This window comes from Archocentrus centrarchus, chromosome 24, assembly GCF_007364275.1.
Source record: "Archocentrus centrarchus isolate MPI-CPG fArcCen1 chromosome 24, fArcCen1, whole genome shotgun sequence".
NCBI classification, from domain to species: domain Eukaryota; kingdom Metazoa; phylum Chordata; class Actinopteri; order Cichliformes; family Cichlidae; genus Archocentrus; species Archocentrus centrarchus.
In genome coordinates, this window is record NC_044369.1 from 16765624 (window position 1) to 16787949 (window position 22326).

The 22326-nt window shown below is 37.1% G+C and overlaps 1 protein-coding gene across 7 annotated transcripts in view; it reads right to left on the reverse strand.

Annotated features, from left to right (window-relative positions):
* ylpm1 (YLP motif containing 1) overlaps positions 1-22326 on the reverse strand; it is a 33688-nt gene that overhangs the window by 3424 nt on the left and 7938 nt on the right. For 3 of the 7 annotated variants that reach the window (XM_030720882.1, XM_030720881.1, XM_030720879.1), the window contains 17 exons: positions 22001-22124; positions 21607-21748; positions 21432-21521; positions 20251-20422; positions 20117-20140; positions 19810-20000; positions 19548-19708; positions 19399-19461; positions 19076-19195; positions 18816-18992; positions 18652-18735; positions 18449-18532; positions 18260-18334; positions 5807-5858; positions 4576-4703; positions 3960-4144; positions 3237-3486 (listed from right to left, as the gene is read on the reverse strand). In XM_030720882.1, coding sequence (XP_030576742.1) covers positions 3998-4144; positions 4576-4703; positions 5807-5858; positions 18260-18334; positions 18449-18532; positions 18652-18735; positions 18816-18992; positions 19076-19195; positions 19399-19461; positions 19548-19708; positions 19810-20000; positions 20117-20140; positions 20251-20422; positions 21432-21521; positions 21607-21748; positions 22001-22124 — 1834 coding nt within the window. In that variant the 3' untranslated portion in view covers positions 3237-3486; positions 3960-3997. Of the gene's footprint in view, positions 1-40; positions 722-3236; positions 3487-3959; positions 4145-4575; positions 4704-5806; positions 5859-18259; positions 18335-18448; positions 18533-18651; positions 18736-18815; positions 18993-19075; positions 19196-19398; positions 19462-19547; positions 19709-19809; positions 20001-20116; positions 20141-20250; positions 20423-21431; positions 21522-21606; positions 21749-22000; positions 22125-22326 lie in introns of those variants that run through there. The other 4 variants (XM_030720880.1, XM_030720885.1, XM_030720883.1 and 1 more) reach the window with 4 other exon arrangements.

Genomic DNA, 22326 nt, shown 5'->3' on the forward strand with positions numbered 1-22326 from the left:
TTTCTGTAATAAGCACAAAATAAGGTCCAAAGCAGGAATAAAAAAAATGTTTAATATTGAACAGAATTGTACATACATACAAAATATATAAAACACAAATTACTTTAATTCTACAATTACTGAATCATTGAAAACACTGCTCCTAAAACCCATTAAAACCGCTCCATACTTACCACCTGAATCCATCCATTTATTTTCCAAATGGCACACTTCAAATGATGGTCCAAAGGCAATTTAATTCTTCATCAGGAGGGATGTGTTTGTGTCTGATGATCCTTGTCTTGCCTTCAGTTCATCCAGTAATAGTGATGGATGGTAATCCAGATGAAATATCCTGATGTGTAAACAATTCTGATGTGCTTGATTTCACTTGTGGAATTTTTGAAAATCCCCCCCCCAACCCTGTTTTATAGATATTTTCAGAGGCTATGATGTGGCACTCCAAATGAAAGTCAGAAGTATTTTAACTATCCGTGTGATGTGTCTAAAATCGGATGAGTCATTGTATCTCAGAAAAGACCACACCGATGCCCCACAAGCAACAGTGCATTTCAAGGCCATGACCAAGTCACAAGGTCCAGCAAATTCCAAGGTCTCTGTAGATACTAGACAGCTGTATAATTTTAAAATGGAAGAAGTCTAGAAACACTTTCCAGAATTGAACATCCAGCTAGAGTGAGTAAAAGGTGTCACTGCCCTGGCCTTGGAAGGTGACCAATATCTGCAAAAAAAAAATCATAATTTACATGTTCAAATCCAGCTGTTCAAACCTTGTAGACTTGAAAATGTAATAGCTCCAAATGGGACTTATATATATAATAAATTCAGAGTCTGCATACATCTGGCAATGAAATCAGCTGTGAATTATTTAACAGTTTTTCACTTTGTGATTATTGGATATTAAGTGTAGGATGATGGGAAATTCTCAAGTAAAATGTAAAATTCAAAGCACACATATGTCAGAATACTTTGACTCTACTATATCATTACTGTGCAGAAAGGAATTTTCACCAGTTCTGAACTCAACTACAGTAAGACAATGTATCTAAAAGCAGTTGAATTTACATTTTATTTTACTGCTCTCAGCAGTGCATGAAAACAAGGGCCAAACAGCCAAACTAGTTTGTGGAACTATATATTTCTCACAAGCCACTTTTTACAACTGTTCAACTGCTCATTATTGGAATAATCTAATCAGCCAATCACATGGCAGCAATTCAATGTATTTAGCCATGCCGACATGCTCAAGAGGACCTGCTGAAGCTCAAAGTGAGCATCAGAATGGGGACGAAAGGTGATTTAAGTTATTCTGAATGGTGCATGGTTGTTGGTGCCAGATGGGCTGGTCTGAGTATTTCAGAAACTTTTCATCTTGGGATTTTCCCACACAACAATCTCTGAGGTTTATAGAAAAAATTTCCAGTGAAAGGCAGATCTCTGTGTGAAAATGACTTGTTAGAGGTCAGAGGAGAATGGCCAGATGGCTTTGAGCTCACAAGAAGGCAATAACTCAAATAACCCCTTGTTACAACCACGGTATGCAGAAGAGCATCTCTAAACACACAGCGCCTTGAAGCAGATGGGTTACAGCAGCAGAAGACCACATTGGGCGTCTTTCCTGTCAGCTAAGAACAGAAAACTGAGGCTACAATTAACATGGTCCCACCAAAACTGGACAATAGAAGATTGGAAAAATGTTGCCTGGTTTGAGGAGTCTCGTTTTCTGCTGTGACATTCAGATGGTAGGATCAGAATTTGCCGTAAACATAATGAAAACATGGATCAATCCTGCTTTGTATCAGCGGTTCAGGCAAGTGATGGTATAATGGCGTGGGGGACGTTTTCTTGGCACACCTTGGGCTCCTTAATACCAAATAAGGATTGTTTAATCCTATAAATCCAAATCTGTCATTGGGGACACAGCATAATTCAAATGTCCTGCTGTTTGCGGACTTCCAGGAACAATTACCATAATAACCGTATGCCGGGTGTGAAGCACAATTTGTCAGCTTTCAGAAACTGTTGCGTAATTATGGTGTTCTCTGTAATGTTAGGTATAATTACGGTGATTCAAAGTGTGTTTGATCAGACGTCTGATATGCTCAGTGTTAACCAGCTGTTCATGGCAGGTAAGGGCAGGTCACAGGTGCATCAGTGGCAATCGCCCAGTGTTATAAGGGTAAATCAGTCTACCTGATTACTCTCTATGACCACAGTGTACCCATCATCTGATGGCTGCTTCCAGCAGAATAATGCACCATGTAACAAAGCTGACAATGAGTTCACTGTACTCAAAAGGCCTCCACAGTCACCAGATCTCAATCCAATAAAGCACATTCAGGATGTCATGGAATGGGAGAGTCACATCATGGATGTGCAGCTGACAAATCTGTAGCAACTTTGTGACGCTATCATGTAAATATGGACCAAAATCTCTGAGGAATGTTTCCAGCACCTGCTTGAATCTATGCAGGTCTGAAGGAAAAAGGGAGTTCAAACCAATGAAGGTATAGTAATTAGCTAAATGTGGTACAGGTAAAATCATTTTGATTGTGACTGCAAAATATATATATTTTTTTTTACTTTTTAAAACTTAAAAAAAATTGATATTTCATTATTTTGGGGGAAAAACATTAACATGGACATAAAAACAGGCCAATGCTCCCAGTATTTTTGTGCGTATACTCTCATCGACTATTCCAGCTAACCCTGTGACATCTAAGAGTATTAACATACTTTAAGAACTATTTACAATTTGTTTCAGGGTTAGGAATGCACTGAAAACCATTTCTGGATAGAAGACACAAGATTAACCACAGATGCTGCCTAGACTCCTATTTCAAACTGACTTAAAATCAGCAGCTTCTTCTGAAGATGCTGTAAAAGAACTGGTAAAGCAATCCACAGTGCAAAAGGATTTTCCATAAAATCTACCTTGGTGTAGGAAAACTGCCTTGTGAAAGTTACAATAAGCATTTTACGTGTACAGAAAACAACATTTTGTGGTATTGTTCACAGCCAGTCATTCTAAAATAATCATATACAATGTTAACTGAAAGAATTAACAGCCCAATGGACCTACGTGGTCATTTCTAACAAAATCTCCTATTACACAAAGCATGTAGATCATAAAATCCAACTGATAAATTCAGTAAGACTCACAAAGTTTACATTGTGTAGCTTTTATTGTAGTTTTTATAACTATAGATGGACCAAAAAACAGTGCTACAGGTATACAGTACATGAATTCATAAGAGTATAAAACAGCAAAAAAACAAAAACAAACAAAAAAACAAAAAAAAAAAACATAAAAATTATGACAGGATGCAAGAAGTAGTACAGAATTACTAACTACATATTTAATTGTGAAAATCCAGAGAAATAAAAGCCTGTATTGTAAGCTAAGAAAGTGATAACAGCTGGTATAATCACCTCGATGAGCATTCATTGCCAATAAGCTTCAGCGTTTTTTCACATTCTGGACACCTGCAGAAAAAAAAAAGCATGCTATTGGTAATTTTACAGTCAGATTTCAATCAAGTTTATTTGCTGTACGTGATAAAGACTTTATTAATAAATAAAATGTTTATAAATTCAGGTATTTTATGATGATCTGTTAACTATCTTTCAATACAGAATATAATACTGTTACCTGCATCCTCATATGAGTCATTTTATGCATTTTTAATCTGTATGCTCCCAATCAAACTCAATAAGATTACTTTGGAAATGGTAAGACGAGTCTTTTTGGGGAAAAGGCTGGCTGATTAACCAAATGTTTCTCACAGTCTAGTTTCCAAAAGAGGTGATATAGCAAGAAGGGCCTCAAACTTCTCTTTATTGAGTCATTAAAAAATTACCATTAAACTATTTAAAATTGTAGAATATTATGACTTGATAGCCACAAAGAACATCTACAATTGTTCTAACAACCTGATAAGAATAGGAAACGTACAAACCTTTCAATGAAACCCAAAAAATTGGCAAGATTATCTTCTTAGAAATACTTGGTACGGTTGAGAGCTCTTTGTGCCAGCTGGCCACTCTCATCTGTTATTCTCTCCCAGTCCGTTTGACCCACCACAAAACCAATAGCGCGCTTTCGGTCTGCATCCTTTTGCTCTTCAAGATCAGCCCATCGAACCTTTAAAAAAAAAAAAAAAAAAAGAGGGAGAAAAATCAGGGTGCCGTGTTCTGAACAGGAAATGGATAAATGACTTCAGATAATTCAGGAACATCTTTTAATATTCAGTATCATAAAATTATGGGTTTTTTTTAACCATCCTTTGTACATCTTCGCAATAAATAGCAATGTAACATCTCTTTAAATATTGTCTTTCACCATGTTTAAACATTTAACCAGCTCACAACTGACATTAAAAATAAACAGCAGCCTCTGAAATCAGTAAACATCATAATTGCTGATTAGTTGGCTGATCTATCAGTGCATCTCTATAAATGGTCTTCTCAAAAAAACCACAACCCGCACATAAATGGACTTTAAACTCAGACTTTTTGTTTTCCTCACTAACAAAACAAACAAATATACTTATAGATTGCCAGGGCAAATTTTACCCTCTTCTTTCCAGGTTCGGACATGCGTGTGGCATAGTCATCTGGCAGCTGAAGGTAGTCCTCGAGGCCTGCCATGTGTTCGCCTTCACGTTTCCTCTTCCCACTACTCCCCAGACCGTCCAACTTGTCTGTTTAAATAGAAGATTACTGTTCAGTTTACCTCTACTTTCATAAAAACAACTTTGAGCCTCAAAAACCTTTTGTTTTAGCATTGCTCAAAAACAGTTGATCCAGGACCTGAACTTTTTATTTATTTCAGTTTTTTTTTTTTTTTTTTTTTACAATCACAACAGCTGTCATAGTGTTTGTACAGGAACAGAAGGTAATAATAATAACACCATTATCCTTATCTGACCACTTGTCCAACTATATTAAGAGGAGTTGCACAAGTCCTTTCAAATAAATTCACCCTCTCCACATGCACAATTCATAAACTGTGCATGTGAATGATTTTGTAGTCTGGATTACACATTGACTTAATAATTAAAAAATACCCAGTTTGATGCCAGGAGGCGACACAAACCCCTCTGGGGTTGTGTCAAGAAGGGTATGCGGTGTAAAAATTTGCCAAATTAAACATGGGGAGCTGCCTGCTCTGGTGACCCCTCGTGAATAAGTGAGCAGTCAGAAGTAGTTTTGACTCAATAAATCTCGTCAGAATAAACAGTGCACTCATCCAAACCTGTACTTTCCTAAAGAATTACATATAGAAGTAAAGCTAAAAGATCTAAAAAATATACCAAATGGTTTTTAAATGTTTATTTGCTGTTTTAATAATTTTAGAGGTTTAGGCTGCTGGTTGGACAAACACTTTGAGCTATGAGGCTGTTGTTTAAGTACAGAGACCTGCTGAAATGATGCTTTCAATCACAGGTGTAAAATAGAAACTAAGAGGAGGTACTCATCAGCAGCAAAGCATTAGACCAGAAACTTAGCAAAGTCCACAAGTGACTCATTTAGCTATTTAGTGGCCACATATTCTCCTTAAATGCTCAGAGCATCATTTATCAGTTGCCTGACAGCAAAAAAAAAAAAAAAAAGAAAATCACAACAGAACCACACAATCAAACAAAGATCACATATTAAAACAAAAACACAGCTATAAAACTACACAAATCAAGCTATATCACACTTAAAATGCATTTTAATTAGACAGAAGGCTCTATATGACAAGGGCATACATCTGGATCATCAGTCATAAAATAAACATCAAAAATACTGGAATACCTACCAAGTTTTGCCTCAGATGTGTCCATCTCCCATTTGCTTTTTGGAATGTAGCCCTATATTACATAAAGAAACACTGCAATGGTTAAACATCTGGGTGATACAGGGAAAAGGGGCAGGGTGGAGAAAGTGGGGCAAGGGGTTGGCTGAAAAAAAGAGGAAACTGGTTTATGAGAGGTTAGGAGAAACAAACACAAGCACAACTGCAGGGTGAAACTGCAATACTTAGTAAAGACATACAGTAACTACTAACACTGGCATGCAGACAGTTTAATTTGTGTTACTGTAAGGTGAGACAAACTGATGTGTTCAGACTGAGCCTTTGTTTTCTGTTACATGCTTAAAATGAAAAATGGACAACTGTGCTCTGCTTCAGAGAACACAAACTTCATTCACTGAAGCTTTCTACAAAATAACAGTCAAACAGTAGTCTATCAAATTCAGAGTTAGACTAGTTTGCTAATGATTATGTGATTAACACATTTTATATGTTACTTTCTACACACTAATAAACTTATACCTAACATTACAAAGAACAAAGGTGCTTGATTGCACTCGTGCTGCTTGTGAAAAGGTTTTAAGAGTGAAGAGATCTCGCTTTCATTACTAAACAGGAAATCATATATGTGTTCCCCTGCTGTATTATCACCATGTATTTAGCTGCCCTTTAAAAATAAATAAATAAAATGCTATCTGGAGTAGCAAAAGCAAAGTGCTGATGCTCTACTATTTAATTAGTAGTTTGGTTCAGGTAGTAGTTTCAGGATTGTTTGTTAATCTCTGGAGGAGTCATTTCTGTTAGCCTGCACGACAGTGCTCATGATATTATTAGTACAACACGTAAAAGAGATCGACAAAGCATCTTTTTACAGCTGAGCTGATGCTTACTGATGACAACAGGTAAATTATTTGATGTAAGACATCCCACACTTTTAAATGAAACTTTTATTGCATGAGATTAAAGAACCTCAACACTGAAAAGAGAAAAGTGGTGAATAAGGCTAATTAATCATCAACTGTGTGTGCAATTAAAAATGTCACAATTTAATGCCAGAATTTTTAGGGTCTGGTGATCACCTGGCACATATTTAATGTATCTATTTTTTATCAGCACTGATTTCATTGGCTGTTTTGATTCTTTGGTCAACTTTGCTTTTAAGTCTTTTGCTTTTAAACAATACTGGATCTTCTGGATTGGGTATACTGAATACTGGATTTCTCAGTGGCCTGAGCAACATTGTCAACACTGTCCAACCACAACTGCTGTAAAACACAGCATCAAAATCAGATCACATACAGTTTGAATACTGCTTTTAATGATTGTATAGAGCCTTTAAAAAGGTTTTTCTTTAAAACAAAAACAAACAAAAAACTAGCTCAAATCCATTATAAATGCGCAACGCAGCCTCTAAATGAGCACAGTAAAATATGATTTTGTTTTATGTATATCAACGTTTAGGAATTTATTTAGTATGCATTATTTATTGCAGACATTAGTTGCTGTCTTTTTTATTTGACTTGTTATTTGTAACTGCAAAGTTACAAAAAACAAAATCAGCACCAGCACTGTGGTGGAGCTGTTCTCTCCCACAGAAAAGACCATGCTCTTCTTTCATAACTTATCCACATCACCATGAAATGTTTCCACAATGCCTGCTTGGAAACTTGGTTTTAAAAAGGCCTTTAAACAAAGTATGACCTGCAGATACAGTTTCCCATTGTAATTTCTTACAGCAATTTTACTTTATTTTAGATGGAAATGTTTCCACAACAATGGGAAAATGCTTCATGACAACAGGCAGTGTAGCTAATGTGGAATGCATTACAATCAGCTAGGTTGTAACTGAAACCAAGTGTTGGTGATACCTGAACTATTAATTAATAGTCACAATCCAGGCAAGTTTGGGAGATATGCAAAAATGTGGCAACAAAGGCAAGAAAACAGAAACCATCTAGCTAGTAAATATGGAAAACAATGGATGCATTTTTTGCTTTTTTACAGTGGTTTGTTGTACACTCCACAGCAGGGGTAGGCAATTAGTTTTCCCAAGGGTCAAATAGAAAATAGGACTTCTGTGGATGGCTGCACCAATAAGCTGAACTCAATTCTGCCCAATATTAATTTTTCATCTCTTTGTAAGATTATTGGTGTGGCCCTCCACAACAGTTCCATTTTCTATGTGGCCCCTTGGGAAAATTAATTGCCCATCTCCGCTCCACAGGAAACTTTCATTGATTAAAGCTGTTTGTAATCATCATTTTGGAAGAGCTCAGCAGTCAGTACTAATATGACCACTGAGTGCACCCCCCACCCCCCAACAGCAAATGTGGTTCAATGAGCGGAAAGGAAAAAAAATGGAAACCTGAGAACAGACAAATATACAAAAAATTACAACTATTTCAATTTTTCAGTTAGATATTACCTACTGAAGTCACTGAATGAGTGCCAACTCCCTTTTTAAAATTACTGATGTTATTGCAAATATTTATTGGTTGTAAAAAAAAATTGTTTTTTTTTTTGGTTTTTTTTTGGGGGGTGGGGGGTGGCAGACAAAACAAAAAAGTTTTTTTCTGTGAAAGTTAATCAAAGACACCAAAATCATCACCAGCATCCTCATGTATACAAATGCTCCTACTAGACTGAGTTCATGATGCTTGTTGTGAATGATGTGAGCCATTTCCATTTGCTCTTTTGATATTTAAGTGCACAGTTCTTTAAAACCAGTAACCTTTTGCTTTGAATGATCCTTGCAATTTAATAATTTTTATATATATATATATATATATATATATATATATATATATATATATTCTCTGCAGGGCCTTTAAATCCCTGTGAAATGTTCCCTAGGTTTTTGGAAAAGTTAAACTGCAACTGGCGATTTGATGGCTTTGCGTTTAGTATCATTTTAGAGGAACCTCTTTTAATAAAGTGTGTTTAAAGCTTTTGTCAGCCTCAAGCGCTCATCTCAAACATCACAAAAAAAAAGTAAATTATGATCTTGTAAAATCATAAATGCGCATGTTCTTTTTGCTGTAAATGTGAATTTATTCCTTGTACAACAGATTAAATTAGATTAAATCTTAGGGGAAAAAAGTAAAAGAGCTTTTGATGCAATCCAACTGCTTTTCTGTTAATGTGATGGCATTTGAACATATTGGCTTTTATGAAGGGTTTTTCTGGCAGTTTTGGCCTTTGCCCGAGAGACCATCATTGGTTTTTAATGAAAATATTTTTTAACATTTCTGGTTAAAGTTGTGTTTTTTTTTTTTTTGCTCAAACAAAGAATATATTTTTGTTAAAAAAAAAAGTCATAAATAAGAGGGAAATGCATAGACTACGGTTAAGTAAGGTAACACAGGCTCTTGCATTAACAGTTTCAGGGCCATACGAGCTTATATCAGAATCAGAATCAGAATACTTTATTGATCCCAGAGGGAAATTTCTGTTGTTACAGCTGCAACCATTTCATTTAAATGAGTAAACCAAAAACACAATAACATACACTAAAGGCATAAAAATATAAAGATATAAAGACTAAAGAGATAATTTGACTATATACACATCTAAATCTATTCACATATGAAACTTGTGAGTGCAAAAATTTTTTTTAAATAGGTGTCATTATATATATATGCACAGAAAAACCCTGGCTTCTGAAGGGTTGTAAAACCTGGTCAAAAATGATGTTTTTAAGTTGTTTTTTTTTTTTTTAAAGACAGACTGGTTCAAATCAATTCAATACTGTTTTTTGCACAGCACGTCCACAAAAGAGCACTCCAACAAGACACAGATTTCCAGTTTGGAAATCCAAAGTAATTCCAAACTGGGCTCAGAATGTAAATTGGAGCTGAGCTGGGTTTTGACATGTCTACCATCATTATCATGTGGTTTTTATTGAATTATTCCAGACTAAACTCACAGCATGAGAACGAACTGAAGTAAAACTGAGCAGATAATCAATACCTGACAGCAGCACCTAGAGTTAACTTAATGATGGCCCAAGTATCTCTGCTAACTCTTAACTGGAGATACACATGATGAAAAGTTTCATCAGTGTGAATCACAAATAAAAAGCACTTTAGAGTTTAAGAATGAGGTTAAGAACACATTTTCGCCAAAGCACAAATCTAAATACACAGTAGCCTAATATTAATTGTTGGGTGATCATCTGATGGCCTTGTTTCACTTGCATATCTGACAGTGGTCGATGCTCTCTTATAAATCATATCTTTCATAATAACCTTGCTTTGCTGCTGTTGTATAATCGTTGTGTACTTTGGGTATGCTTGACATTGGAACACTGTCAGCTTTGCCAAAGAGTGAGTCATTGCACGTAAAGTGCTGTCTTTGTGTGGAAGCTTAACAAGTATTGTGTACATTTAGCTTTTTGATGAGCCAGTGCCCAGGTACACTATACATATTTAATGAAACTGTGTAGTGTATATTTTATATACATTTTGTGAGACGATTATCCTTTCATAGCTTAATGCATCTGTATGATTCTAACTGTATTTTTATGACTTATTTTTAAGGACCATATACATTTAACAGCAAATACTATTTATATAGAGCTTTTTCATGTTCACACACACTCACCCTAAAAGCACCCCCAACTTGAACTATGTTCCCATGGCTATGCAGACAAGCAAGGACAAGATGACCACTGTTTCACTCTGCCCAATCTAATCTCACTTAAGCCCTGAAGCCAGTAGTTATATATGATGAACAGATTCTTTTGTGAACATCAGGCTTTTTCAATGTTTCCAGACATACACTGATCCCTAAACATTACAAAGAGTGCAAAAGATTTAGTTGACATCCCTTTAGTTGCTGGAGGAACACACACACACACACACACACACACACACACACACACACACACACACACACACACACACACACACAAACCCACTTCAAAATCAGCAAATCCTGTCACACATGTTGAGTTTTCCCTCATGCACACATTGCTCCAAGATTTTGCATGTGTTACTGATTGAAATATCTGTAAAATACTACCGTATTTTCCGGAGTATAAGTCGCACTTTTTTTCATAGTTTGGCTGGGGGTGCGACCTATACTCCGGAGCGACGTATATGTGACATTTATAACACATGAACCAAAATACTCCAGCCACTTGACATCTCCGTGAACTGCAGCTTTAAGGCAGTCTTGCGTAACCTGTGGGCGCAGTGGATGATGGATGGAGAGCACAGCTTAACGGCAACTGGGAGAATGCGCCACCCAACTTTCCTGGAAGTCATTGGATGGATCAAGAAAACATGGGCTTCAGTGACAAACCATCCTGTTGGGATTCAGAAAGGCTGGAATAATTGGAACTGCAGCTGACGACGAGTCTGACTAACGCGACACAGAAGAGGAAGCGGCGCTTCGTCTACGGAGTGTACGGAGTTGTTTAGAAGTGACACCGAGGATGAAGAATTCAATGGATTGATGGTTTGGTTAACTTGTTAGTATGTTCTTTATGCTATGGTTATCTGAATAACTTAATGTTACGTTAACATACTGTAGCGATTCTCTTAGTTAGAGAGCGTGTTGATGTTGTGGGATTTCGGACTGTTCGGGAGGTTCGTGAAGGCAGCATGGGGAGAGAGAAAAAGACCGAGAGCTTGCCTGTGTGTGTGTTGCTGTTCCGCTGTTGTAGTTGTGGTTGGCGTGGCTGTGGCCTACAGCAGCCGTTTTTCTGTTAATAAAGACGACCTTTGTTGTGAATATCGCCGACTTTGGAAGTGTGTTTACAACGTTACAATACCGAACACGTGTTCGTTGTGCGTCATGTAGCTGAATGTGCTACGTTAGCATAACGTAGGTGTAACCGTGTTCGTCCTGTTCATTAATCCATTATTATTTTAAATTGCCGTTCAAGATGGAATTTGTGCTCTGAGTCTCGGATTCTATCAACCCCCCCCCCCAAAAAAGTGCGACTTATATATGTTTTTTCTTCTTTATTATGCATTTTTTGGCTGGTGCGACCTATACTCCGGAGCGACGTACAGTCCGAAAAATACGGTAGTTTATAATACAATGATGAAATCTGTGACAGGCTAAATGAGTGAGACTATTAATTGGGCTATAATCCAAACTTTGACAAGAACATTAACAGGAGCTGAAGCTAGCCGGTAGCTTCCAGGTATTCATAGTAGTTGTTGATCTGAGTTTAGAGACCAGCAGCTGAATTAATTCTGTATGAGTGAGTTTACCTTTGGGCACAACAGTGGTAACTTCATTATCTATTTACATTAAATTATCCTCAACACAGAGACCAGATTGACACCATTGTGCACTTCACTTTAGACAGGTGAGCTGTCATACACAGCTTATGTCTGAGCCTTTACTAGATTATATGAAATGCTTTCCCATAGCTACATTACATTGCCTAAGGATTCAGCTTTAAATGAAGGAAAAAAATGTAATACATCAAATGTGACTTTGACTTTAACAAAGTCACATGTGATGTGACTTTGATGTGACTTGAATTCAAGTATCTTGCAGCCGTTTTATCGTTCTGAGACCTGAGCTCTTGTTTGGGATACATTTTGAATTTCTCCTAGATATCTGGGATTAGCTGGATCTGTTAAGTATAAAAATAATGCCAGCTGCCACTGCTACTCATCATCCTCCTGGCAGTAGAATGTTTGGGTGGCACAAATCCCCTGGAAGCACAAGTGTTAGAACACATAATAGAATGCACATGAACCTTAGTTACTTTATTCACCATATCAATTCAAAAGCAAATGCCTAAGTAAGAAACAGGAATAACAAATGCTAAAATCATAATAAATATAAACCCCTGAGAATACTGTCACCTTCTGTGATTGGCATCCAAGATTTTTAGTAGATGCAGCTATGGCCTCAATTTGAAAATCATAGGTGACATCGCTGTCAAGTTATTGTGTTCACAAGATTTTCAGAAACCTTGACCTCTGACGTTTACCTCGAGGTCAAGGTCGCCGAGTTTCGAAATCATCCGATATTTTTAGTAAATGCATCTATGGTGTGAGAATTTAAACGTCCTAGGTCACATGGTTCTCAAGTTATCACATTCACAAAGTTGAGAATTGGCCACATGCCTGCCTTCCGCATGGCCATCAGGGCAACGAACCCCCCCCATCAACCTTTTTATGCTGACAGTTAAAACTAGACTTCCTCTTTGAATGAGAAGTTGTTACTTTGTTACACAGTTGCTACATACTTAAAGAAATAAAGTATGTCCTCATATGGGGGCAACAGGTTTATTTTACAAAGCAACACAATAACATTGCTTAACAAAGGACAAAACACTGCTGAGAAAATGAAGTATAAGGTGCAGAAAGTTCTCAGGAGGTTAAGTAAACAATAAATGTTTTGTTTGTTTAAAATTAATTTTGAAGTTTAGGTGTTCAACCTTTCCTGGCATTAACAAGCACAAATGGAAAGAACTCTTTTTTTCTGTAAAAGCTTTGACAATCAAACAGTATGGCCTTCAAATACTCGCCCAATTTGATTTAACTTCAGAGCAACAATGGTGCAGTTTCAGACCTGCAATTCACTCAGTTTAGTTTAAGGTAAGGCTGTGGTAAAAAAATGAAGCGACAGCACACAGGTTGTATTATGTAGGACTGCAGGTCTTAGGTAGTCAGAACTAAGAAAACGGATCAAAAAAGCCCTGAAAAGGGGGGGGGGGGGGGTTGTCAACAGACTGACTGCACAGAACATTTCTGCACAATCCATAATTTTATCTTTTAATCTCATAAATAGCAGACCATCCTCAAAGAGGTGCTTCTCAGATAAATCAGTAATGTGGTGGTTTAGGTACTCAGGTACATAAACGAATAACCAAGAACAAAGGTAACTTCAAAAATTTTGTCAATTACCTATTGTGTAAAACACTGGAATTTTTTTTGACTTACTGCATACATGCAAACATTACCATAACTGCGATAGTGCATTTTGTTTTACTTGTTACTTTAAAGTTAATGGAAGTCATATTTTTAAAAAATTGAATGGATTTAAAAAAAAATCTTTTTTACATACAGTAAAATCATGTCGATGTCAATGAGATGAAGCCATATGCAAAGAAAGTTGGCACATTTATAATTATATTTGAACACAAAGGACATAACACCTCCATAATAATGGTCTGCACTGTCAAGTGTTAAGTACAGTACCAGTAAAAGTTTGGACACACCTCATTCACGGTTTTCAATTTTTTTTCCTACATTGTAAATTAATACTGAAGTCACCCTGACTATGAAGAAACACATAAGGAAACATGTAGTAAACTTAAAAGTGTTAAAAAAAAATGGCTTAGATTTTAGATTCTTTAAAGTAGGCACCTTTTGCTTTGATTACAGCTTTGCACACTCTTGGCATTCTCTCATGAGGTAATCACCTGAAATGGTTTTCCAGCAGTCTTGACGGAGTTCCCAGAGGTGCTGAGCACTTGTTGGCTGCTTTGCCTTCACTCTGTGGTCGAACTCATCCCAAACCATCTCAGTTGGGTTTAGATCAGGCAACATTCCATCACCCTCTTTCTTAATCAAATAGCCCTTACATAGCTTGGAGGTGTATTTGAGGTCATCAACAAATGATGGTCCCACTAAGTGCAAACCAGACGGGATGGCATATCGCTGCAGAATGCTGTGGTAGCCATGCTGGTTAAGTGTACTTTGGATCTTACAAAGACATGGCGTTTGGAACCAAAAATCTCAAATTTGTACTCATCAGACCAAAGGACAGATTTCCACTCGTCTGATGTCCATTCCATGTGTTCCTTGGCCCAAGCCATTCTCTTCCTTAAAAGTGGCTTCTTTGCAGCAATTGAAACATAAAGTTCAGATTCACGTAGTCTTCTCTGAACAGTTGATGTTGAGATGTGTGTGCTACTTGAACTCTGTGAAGCATTTGGCTGGGCTCTTATCTGGGGTGCTGTTAACTTGCGGTTTCTGAGGCTGGTAACGCTGATGAACTGATCCTGTGCAACAGAGGAAACTCTTGGTCTTCCTTTCCTGGGGCGGTCCTGATGAGAGCCAGTTTCATCATAATGTTTGATGGTCTTTGCAACTGTACTTGAGGATACTTTCAAAGTTCATGAAATTTTTCGGATTGACTGATCTTCATTTATTAAAATAATGATGGACTGTCGTTTTTCTTTATTTAGCTGAGTAGTTTTTGCCATAATATGAATTAGAACATTACTCAAATAGGACTATTCACTGTATACCAACTCTACCTCTTCACAACACAACTGATGGTCTCAAACACATTAAGAGGGCAAAAAATTCAAGAAACTCTTGACAAGCCACAGCTGTTAACTAAAATCCATTCCAGGTGACTACCTCATGAAGCTGACTGAGAAAATGCCAAAATGTGCAAAGCTGACATCTGAGCAAGAGGTGCCCACTTTGAAGAATCTAAAATATAAAACATATTCTAGTTTGTTTAAACACTGTTTACTAAATAATTCCATATGTATGTAAAAGTTCCATATATATTCTTTCATCATTTGGATGACTTTAGTATAGTAATAATGAAAAACCACTGAATTAGAAGGTGTGCCCAAACTTTTGACTGGTACTCTAAATAGGTACTCATGCTACATATTAACTGATATATAGTACCACGAGGCACTTCTGTAGCTTTAATAGCATAAATTTCATATAATTCATATTTTTTAAAACTATTATAAATCATAAAGGGCAAAAATGGGTAAGCAACAAAAAGACACCACTAACCTAAATACAAAAATAAAGATAATTTGGCATGAAAAACGAAGGCTGCAAAAAGCCAGCTGCTCTGACACCACAAATTTTAACCAGATGTCTCCATGAATAACATGAGACAGGAGCTCATGTTTGTACTACAGTGGAGCAAATAAAACGAATGAAAAATAAACTAAAATAGTACAATTTATTATGTAGTAATTATTTTGACTGTTTTTAATGTTGATGGATGAGCCATTTCCTCCTGTAAGCAGAACATGTTTCAGTTAGGTATTTTATGGTAAATATTTATGTATTTATCAAATGCATATAACTGAAAGACATTTAACTAAGGTCAGTCTTTCTACCCAAGACTGCCTGTACTAGTTCAGAAAAGCTCATATGAAAGTATGCACTATATGGACCAGGGTTATTATAGTTAACGAAAACGAACGAAATAACGAAAACTGAAATTGAAAAAACATTGTCGTTAACTGAAATAAATAAAAACTATAATTAAAAGGAAAAAACGATAACTAATTAAAACTGAATTGTGAGTTTACAAAACTAACTAAAACTAACTGAAATAATCGATAAACTTACTTTCATTTACTTGTTTTTTTGGGGTTTTTTTTAAGCCTTGTGGATTGATATGAAATCATTGTTTCCGCTCTCCGAGTTTAAGCTGGGAGCGCCACAGGACAACTGTGTGAGTGCGCATGTGCGTGCGCTCACCGCGCTGGTCCGCAAAGTAATGGCTGCGGTCTGCCGAGAAAGCGGCAGAGTCCCGTATGGAGGTTCTTTGAGTACAAACACCTGCACACGACCACAAGGTAATTAACACACACAATCCAGCTACACAAGCATAAATGCGGACATGAGGTCGGCAACTTCTGTAGGTTGTGTACAGAGGCCGCAAAGACCCTGCAGGTTTAATTAGCGAGCATCTAACCAAGCTAGCTCCAAAACAGAAGCAGCTTCAGGTGGTGAGAACATCAGGATGCAGCTGGATTTGAGCTTTGACTCCTTCAAAGAGTTTGTTTTTGTTTAACACCACATGTAGGCGTTATTAATCTGCTGCACTGATGCTGAAGTTTATTGTGGAGTTTATTGTAGAATTTATTGAGTTTGGGAGTTCATGTTTTTCTTTGTTTCTCCCTGGTTATGCTCATGTGTGTCCTTAATATTACACAAATTTAGCATGTCTTGTGAACAGTTGGTTGTTGACTATATTTCTTTAAACTGTATCTTTTGTCAAGTTTTCATTACACAATAGTCACTTTTGCGCCTTGAATCTTGCACCTGATTAGGTATGAAAATACTAAAACTAATACTGAAACTAACTAAAACTAAGCATGAAACCAAAAATAAAAACTAATAAAAACGAGCAAAACCACTCTGAAAACTAATTAAAACTAACTGAATTAGAGAAAAAAAAGTAAAAACTAACTAAAACTAAACTATAATGTAAAATCCAAAACTATTATAACCCTGATATGGACAAAAGTATTAGGATACACCTCACTGAATTCAATAATGCTATATGGGTTACTTTTCTGGAGTTGGTGTGGCCCCTTAGGTCCAATGAAGGGAAAACTTAATGCTTCAGCTTACTGAGCTATTTTGGACAATTCTGTGCTTCCAACTTTGTAGGAACAGCAGGGCTTTCAAATTGTTTTGGAGTAGCAGGGGGGCATGCCAAAGTAGCAGGCGCCTCATGACCGAGACCGAAGCCATGACAGCAGCAGACGACATAATTAGTCACATGGCACCAATCAAATGGCTCAGATTGAAAGAACGTAAATATTGCCACGTGCGTCGACATGGCGCTGGAAATGGAGACGGCGGATGGCGCAAACATTTTTTTTTAGGAAAATGAAAAAGTAGACGGTGCAGAGTGGTGGAGTGGGTGGAAAATGCGCCTGCTGCCGGCATAATTTGAAAGCCCTGGGAACAGTTTGGGGAATTCCCTTTTAGGTTCCAGCATAACTGTACCCCAGTGCACAAAGCAAGCTCCATAAAATGCCCTGACCTGGCAGAAAACTTAAAATTCTTCCTTTTGAAATCAGAAAATTTTTTACCTTGTAGTAATTACAGAAAAATATTAAGCACGCGGTTGACACTAAAAATTTTTGCACAATGAGACATTTCTGAAGGTTTTTGTTTGTTTCATTTCTTTAGATAAAAGTGTGCCTTAAAAATAAAGTAAAATCAAAACTGAGCACAAGAGTCTGGTTTCACTGAAATCATGACACTTAAGTAAGACAATTTCTCATGAGGTAGCAACCATTTAAAATTTAGAACATTCACTTTTTGTAATCTTTGAGCATAAATTTTTTTGAACTAAGTCAATCGTGTACACTTGAGCAAATCCTCAAAAAATAAAAGAGTAACACTGAAGGGATACCTTCCTCCTTTAGTTAATGGATTGCTGCAGCTATAACTAGACTGAGCGCATTGACATAAGTATTTTTGACTGTCTCAGTCTTGGACCTAACTTATTTCCCCTGCTTTTCTCTGGTCTTCCCTGCAAATTTTACTACATTAACAAGAAAGCATGAGCCAAATTATTTTGAATAAACCTATGACTTTTTTGAGGCAAAACTCACCTTGTTGAAACAAGAAACAGCATGATTACAACACTAATGACTAGTGTAAAAGTACTGGATAAGCCTTATGTGAAAGATGGGAAAACAAATAGTGGATATGAATCTGAGAACTATGTAGTTATAAATTTAAGCTTTTCATGTCCTACCAGATCACTCTCTTCTTCCTCTTCTCTCTTGGGTTCCTTGGGCTCATCATCAGGATTGAAGTCTTCCATTTCAACCTAAAAAAACAAACAAACAAACAAAAAAAAAAAACACAAGCACGTATTGGTTTACCTTAATCAATGACAAAGAACTGTCATTTTCTGATTCTTGTCAAGACTCAAAGACCTCACCTCCTCTATAGCAGCATCCTGAAGCAGGGACCGGACATCCAAGCGCACCATGTGACGTGGTGAAGGCTCCCAGTTGTTGGACATCTGTATACAAAATGTACCATTGAGAAGTGTACACTGCCTCTATAGTAGACATTAGTCTTATGGCAATCACAATACACAGATATCTCTGTATTTAAGATCAGTTAAGTGATCTTATAGACCTTCATTATATCCTTAAGAATGCGCCCATGGACATTCCGCTTTGCACAAGTCTGAGTGTCTGCAGTGATTTCAGCCAAATACACCTTGAAACAAGAGAAACAAATCCTCTTTAACACAGGGCAGGCTGAAATGTTTTTCTGACTCACTCATGAATATTACTCACCTCAAAGCCTTTAGTTTTTGCTGCACTCCAGAACTGATCAAAATGTTTTACCCTGTCATTAATAGTGTCTAAAATGATGAAGGGGAAAAAGCCATCATCCAGGGTTTTCTTAAATGTTTTAAGCATGCTGCTCCGGTAGGTATCCTCCATCTCTGGCTCATACTCGTACTCCATAACCTACAAGACAGGTTTTCCTGCATTACATTGTGCATGATGTTTATTTTAATACATATTCTGTGCAATTAATCTGTCAGACTCACCTTGGTTTTGACCCTCTTCCCAGTGTCTGGATCCTTCTCAACTTTCTCAACCTCTGTCATGAAATAGTCATCTAAAACAAGAACTCTGGGAGGTGCACCACCACATTCCACCTCCTTGTCCTTAACATTGTCAACCAGACAGAAAAGAGTGTTTTAGATTTTATTTGCACTGTTACAAAACCCCCCAAAACATTTATGCTAAAACATAATAACACATAAAGAGAGTCTATAAGTAAGTGTCTCATTGTTTGTGTACTTATTCTTAAAGTTCAGTTAGCTTACGATGGAATTACATAAAACTATAATTTGCCCGTAGGACTCACCCGTATGAGCTTTGCAACATGGCTTTTTCCACTTCCTGGAAGCCCTCTCATGATTATGACAATCTGTTTAAATAGAGAACTTAAATCAGCACTCCTCAATATAAGAGGAGATATTGATGCGTGAATTAAGATTAAGCAGGAACTGGTACCCTTTCAGGACGAGATAATCTGCCTGGTAGTTTAAGGATGTCGTCAATATTCTTGATTTCTGGCTTCTTCTCGACTCGTGGGGGTGGCTGTGGAGGAGGTGGAGGTGGGATTGGAGGTGCAGTGGGGGGCCCTCTGTCTTCTGGATAACTTCTTCTGTCCACTGCATGATATGATTGGCAATTTAAAGATCTCTTAACCCCATATTTTTTATTACATATTTACTTTGGTAGTTTAATGTGCATTACTGCATGCTCAACTTACTGTAAGGTGAGGGGCTATGGCTGTAACGTTCGGGTCCAGTGCGATCAAGTACAGCACGCTCATATGGAGGTCTATCATAACCTGGCCTTCCATAATGTTCATCTGGATCACGACTGCCACTTCGCTCCCTATCTCGAGCATCCCGGTCCCTCTCCCTGTATCCAGAACGTAGAGATGATGCCAGTGGAGATCTGCAGAAAATAGGGGCCTTATTAAGTTTAATTTCATAACAGAATTTCACAGTTCAAACTAGCACAAAGGCACACTTAAGACCTATCACAACGTATGACACAATGCGATATAGTACCTTTCATCATTCATGGTCTGAGTGCTTGAATCAAAAACAGACAAATAGAAAACAATATTAAATATGTAAAGAGGCAGCACACTACTCCAGAGGTAGGAAAAAGGGCTGTCAGTCAGACTGAAGAAACTCCTTACCTGTCATCTCTCTCTCTCATGGGATAGCGCTCCCTGTCAAATCTTTCTCGTTCGTAATCTGGCTTCTCTCTGTATTCCCTCTCTCTGCTGTACTCCCGACGGTCCATGTAGGGGTCTGATCGTCTTTCATAATATGGGTCTCTGCTGTAAGGATCTCTCGGACCAAGTGGTTCTAGGAGAATTAAGAAGTTAATCAATAACCACTTGTCAGAAAACTATAAAAGCAAGTTCAGTTCAAGTATAAAAGATACATTTTACTAGAATTGTGCTAATAGATAATGTTAGTGACAGATGGTAAGTCAAAGTACGGGTGTTTTAACCATTTTCTCTATTGATTTTTCTTTAAATTAATATGATTTTTATGAGATTCATAATGAATTTAGTGTGCCTCACTATATATAGCTTCATGTTGCAACTAGGGATGTTCCTGGAGACTAATTTCTTAGTTGACTAAACAAAAAAAAAAAAAAAAAAAAAAAAAAATTAGACTAACCAACTGGTCTAAACCTGATATCAAGTTAAATTTTGGGAATGTTTAATGGACAATGTCAAAAACTTGTTAAACAAAGGCATTTTAAACCATTGAATGTATTCTTCAATAATGAATCATACTTTAAATACTGCTTAACTGCGTGTCACTGTGCTCGTGCATTATGTACATTGTCATTACACTCCAAAGTGAAAACAAAGAAAAAAACAAACTGACATTAAATATGATAAAAAAACGTGTTACAACAAACAATGTTCATGCTTTACACATCTATCTGGTGACAGATGGCTGCATAACATTTAGGACACCCATTTACCAGCAATGGTCATCAATTAAAATCTTAACAATTAGGTTAACCGACTAGTACGTCTGGTACCAACTAGAGACAACAGTGATGATTAGTTGGCTAGTCGACTGGTTGTGCACATCCCTAGCTGCACTCCTAAATTTATGATCAACACCTTCTATACACAGTGTCTGGGCATGTGCAAGCATTATGCTTATGCTGTAAGTGAGAAATAAACTCTCAGTTTGTATGTTTTTCTCTCTCCAGTATGCTACTGAATTTTGTGTTTTGGTCAGACATTGTGCATTTTGAATAGTGGACCCTGTGATCCCTTGGTGGTTCAACAGGATAATTAGACTATTGAGCAGATCACCCAACCTTACATTTTACAGAACTGACACCTACCCTTCTCATAGCCACGGTCCGATGGCACTGGGTCAGGCCTCAACACAATTCTCTCACCGTAAGATATTCGCTCAACAGTGGTTCCAGGCTCTAAAACATTAAGCGTTCATCAGTACTAAATCAACAATAACATCTGGAAACAAACAAACAAAAAGGTATTATATGCTGCTCATACCATGTCCATGACCATAATCAACCGTCTTTGGAATCACCGGTGTTGCCGGTACAGTAGGGAGAGATGGCTTATAATGTGTGGCAGCAGGTTTCGTATCAAGAGAGACAGGTTCGGCTGCAGTCTGAGTTGTTGCAGTCATACCCTGAGAACATAACTGATATTAGAAGGATCTAGCAGTCAAATAAAAAAAATGGGGAAAATGGCAAAAGAAAAAAAAACTCATGAAAAAGAATTTCTAAAAATGAGAATAAAAAGATCTAATCCCATGCTACTAACTTCTTCCTGCAAAAGAGACTGGATTTGAATCTGCAAAAAGCAATGATCTTAAGTCTTTTTACATCAATGCAGTCATAATAAGTAAACTACAATAATGAAGTTAATAGTTATCATTTACCTTCAGAACATTCCTGACTTCTGGTGGGATCTCTAAACCAAGAAGACCAGCAGGCAGATCTGGCATAACATCAGTTTGTGCAGGCTGGGATTCACTACTAGGGGTCTTTCCCTCCTGCAATTCCCTGTAGACCCCAAAGTAATTATTAAGTTAAAAAAAGATTTAACTATAAAGTAAAGTGAGAAATCTATATGTAAACTGACAGAGCTTCAAAAGGTCAAAACAACTGAATGTGAGAACATTTTTTTCAAAATCTAGGCAAATACCATCACTGTAATATCCATGGCTAGATACTGCTTTTTATTAGCCTAAGCAATGGTAAATGT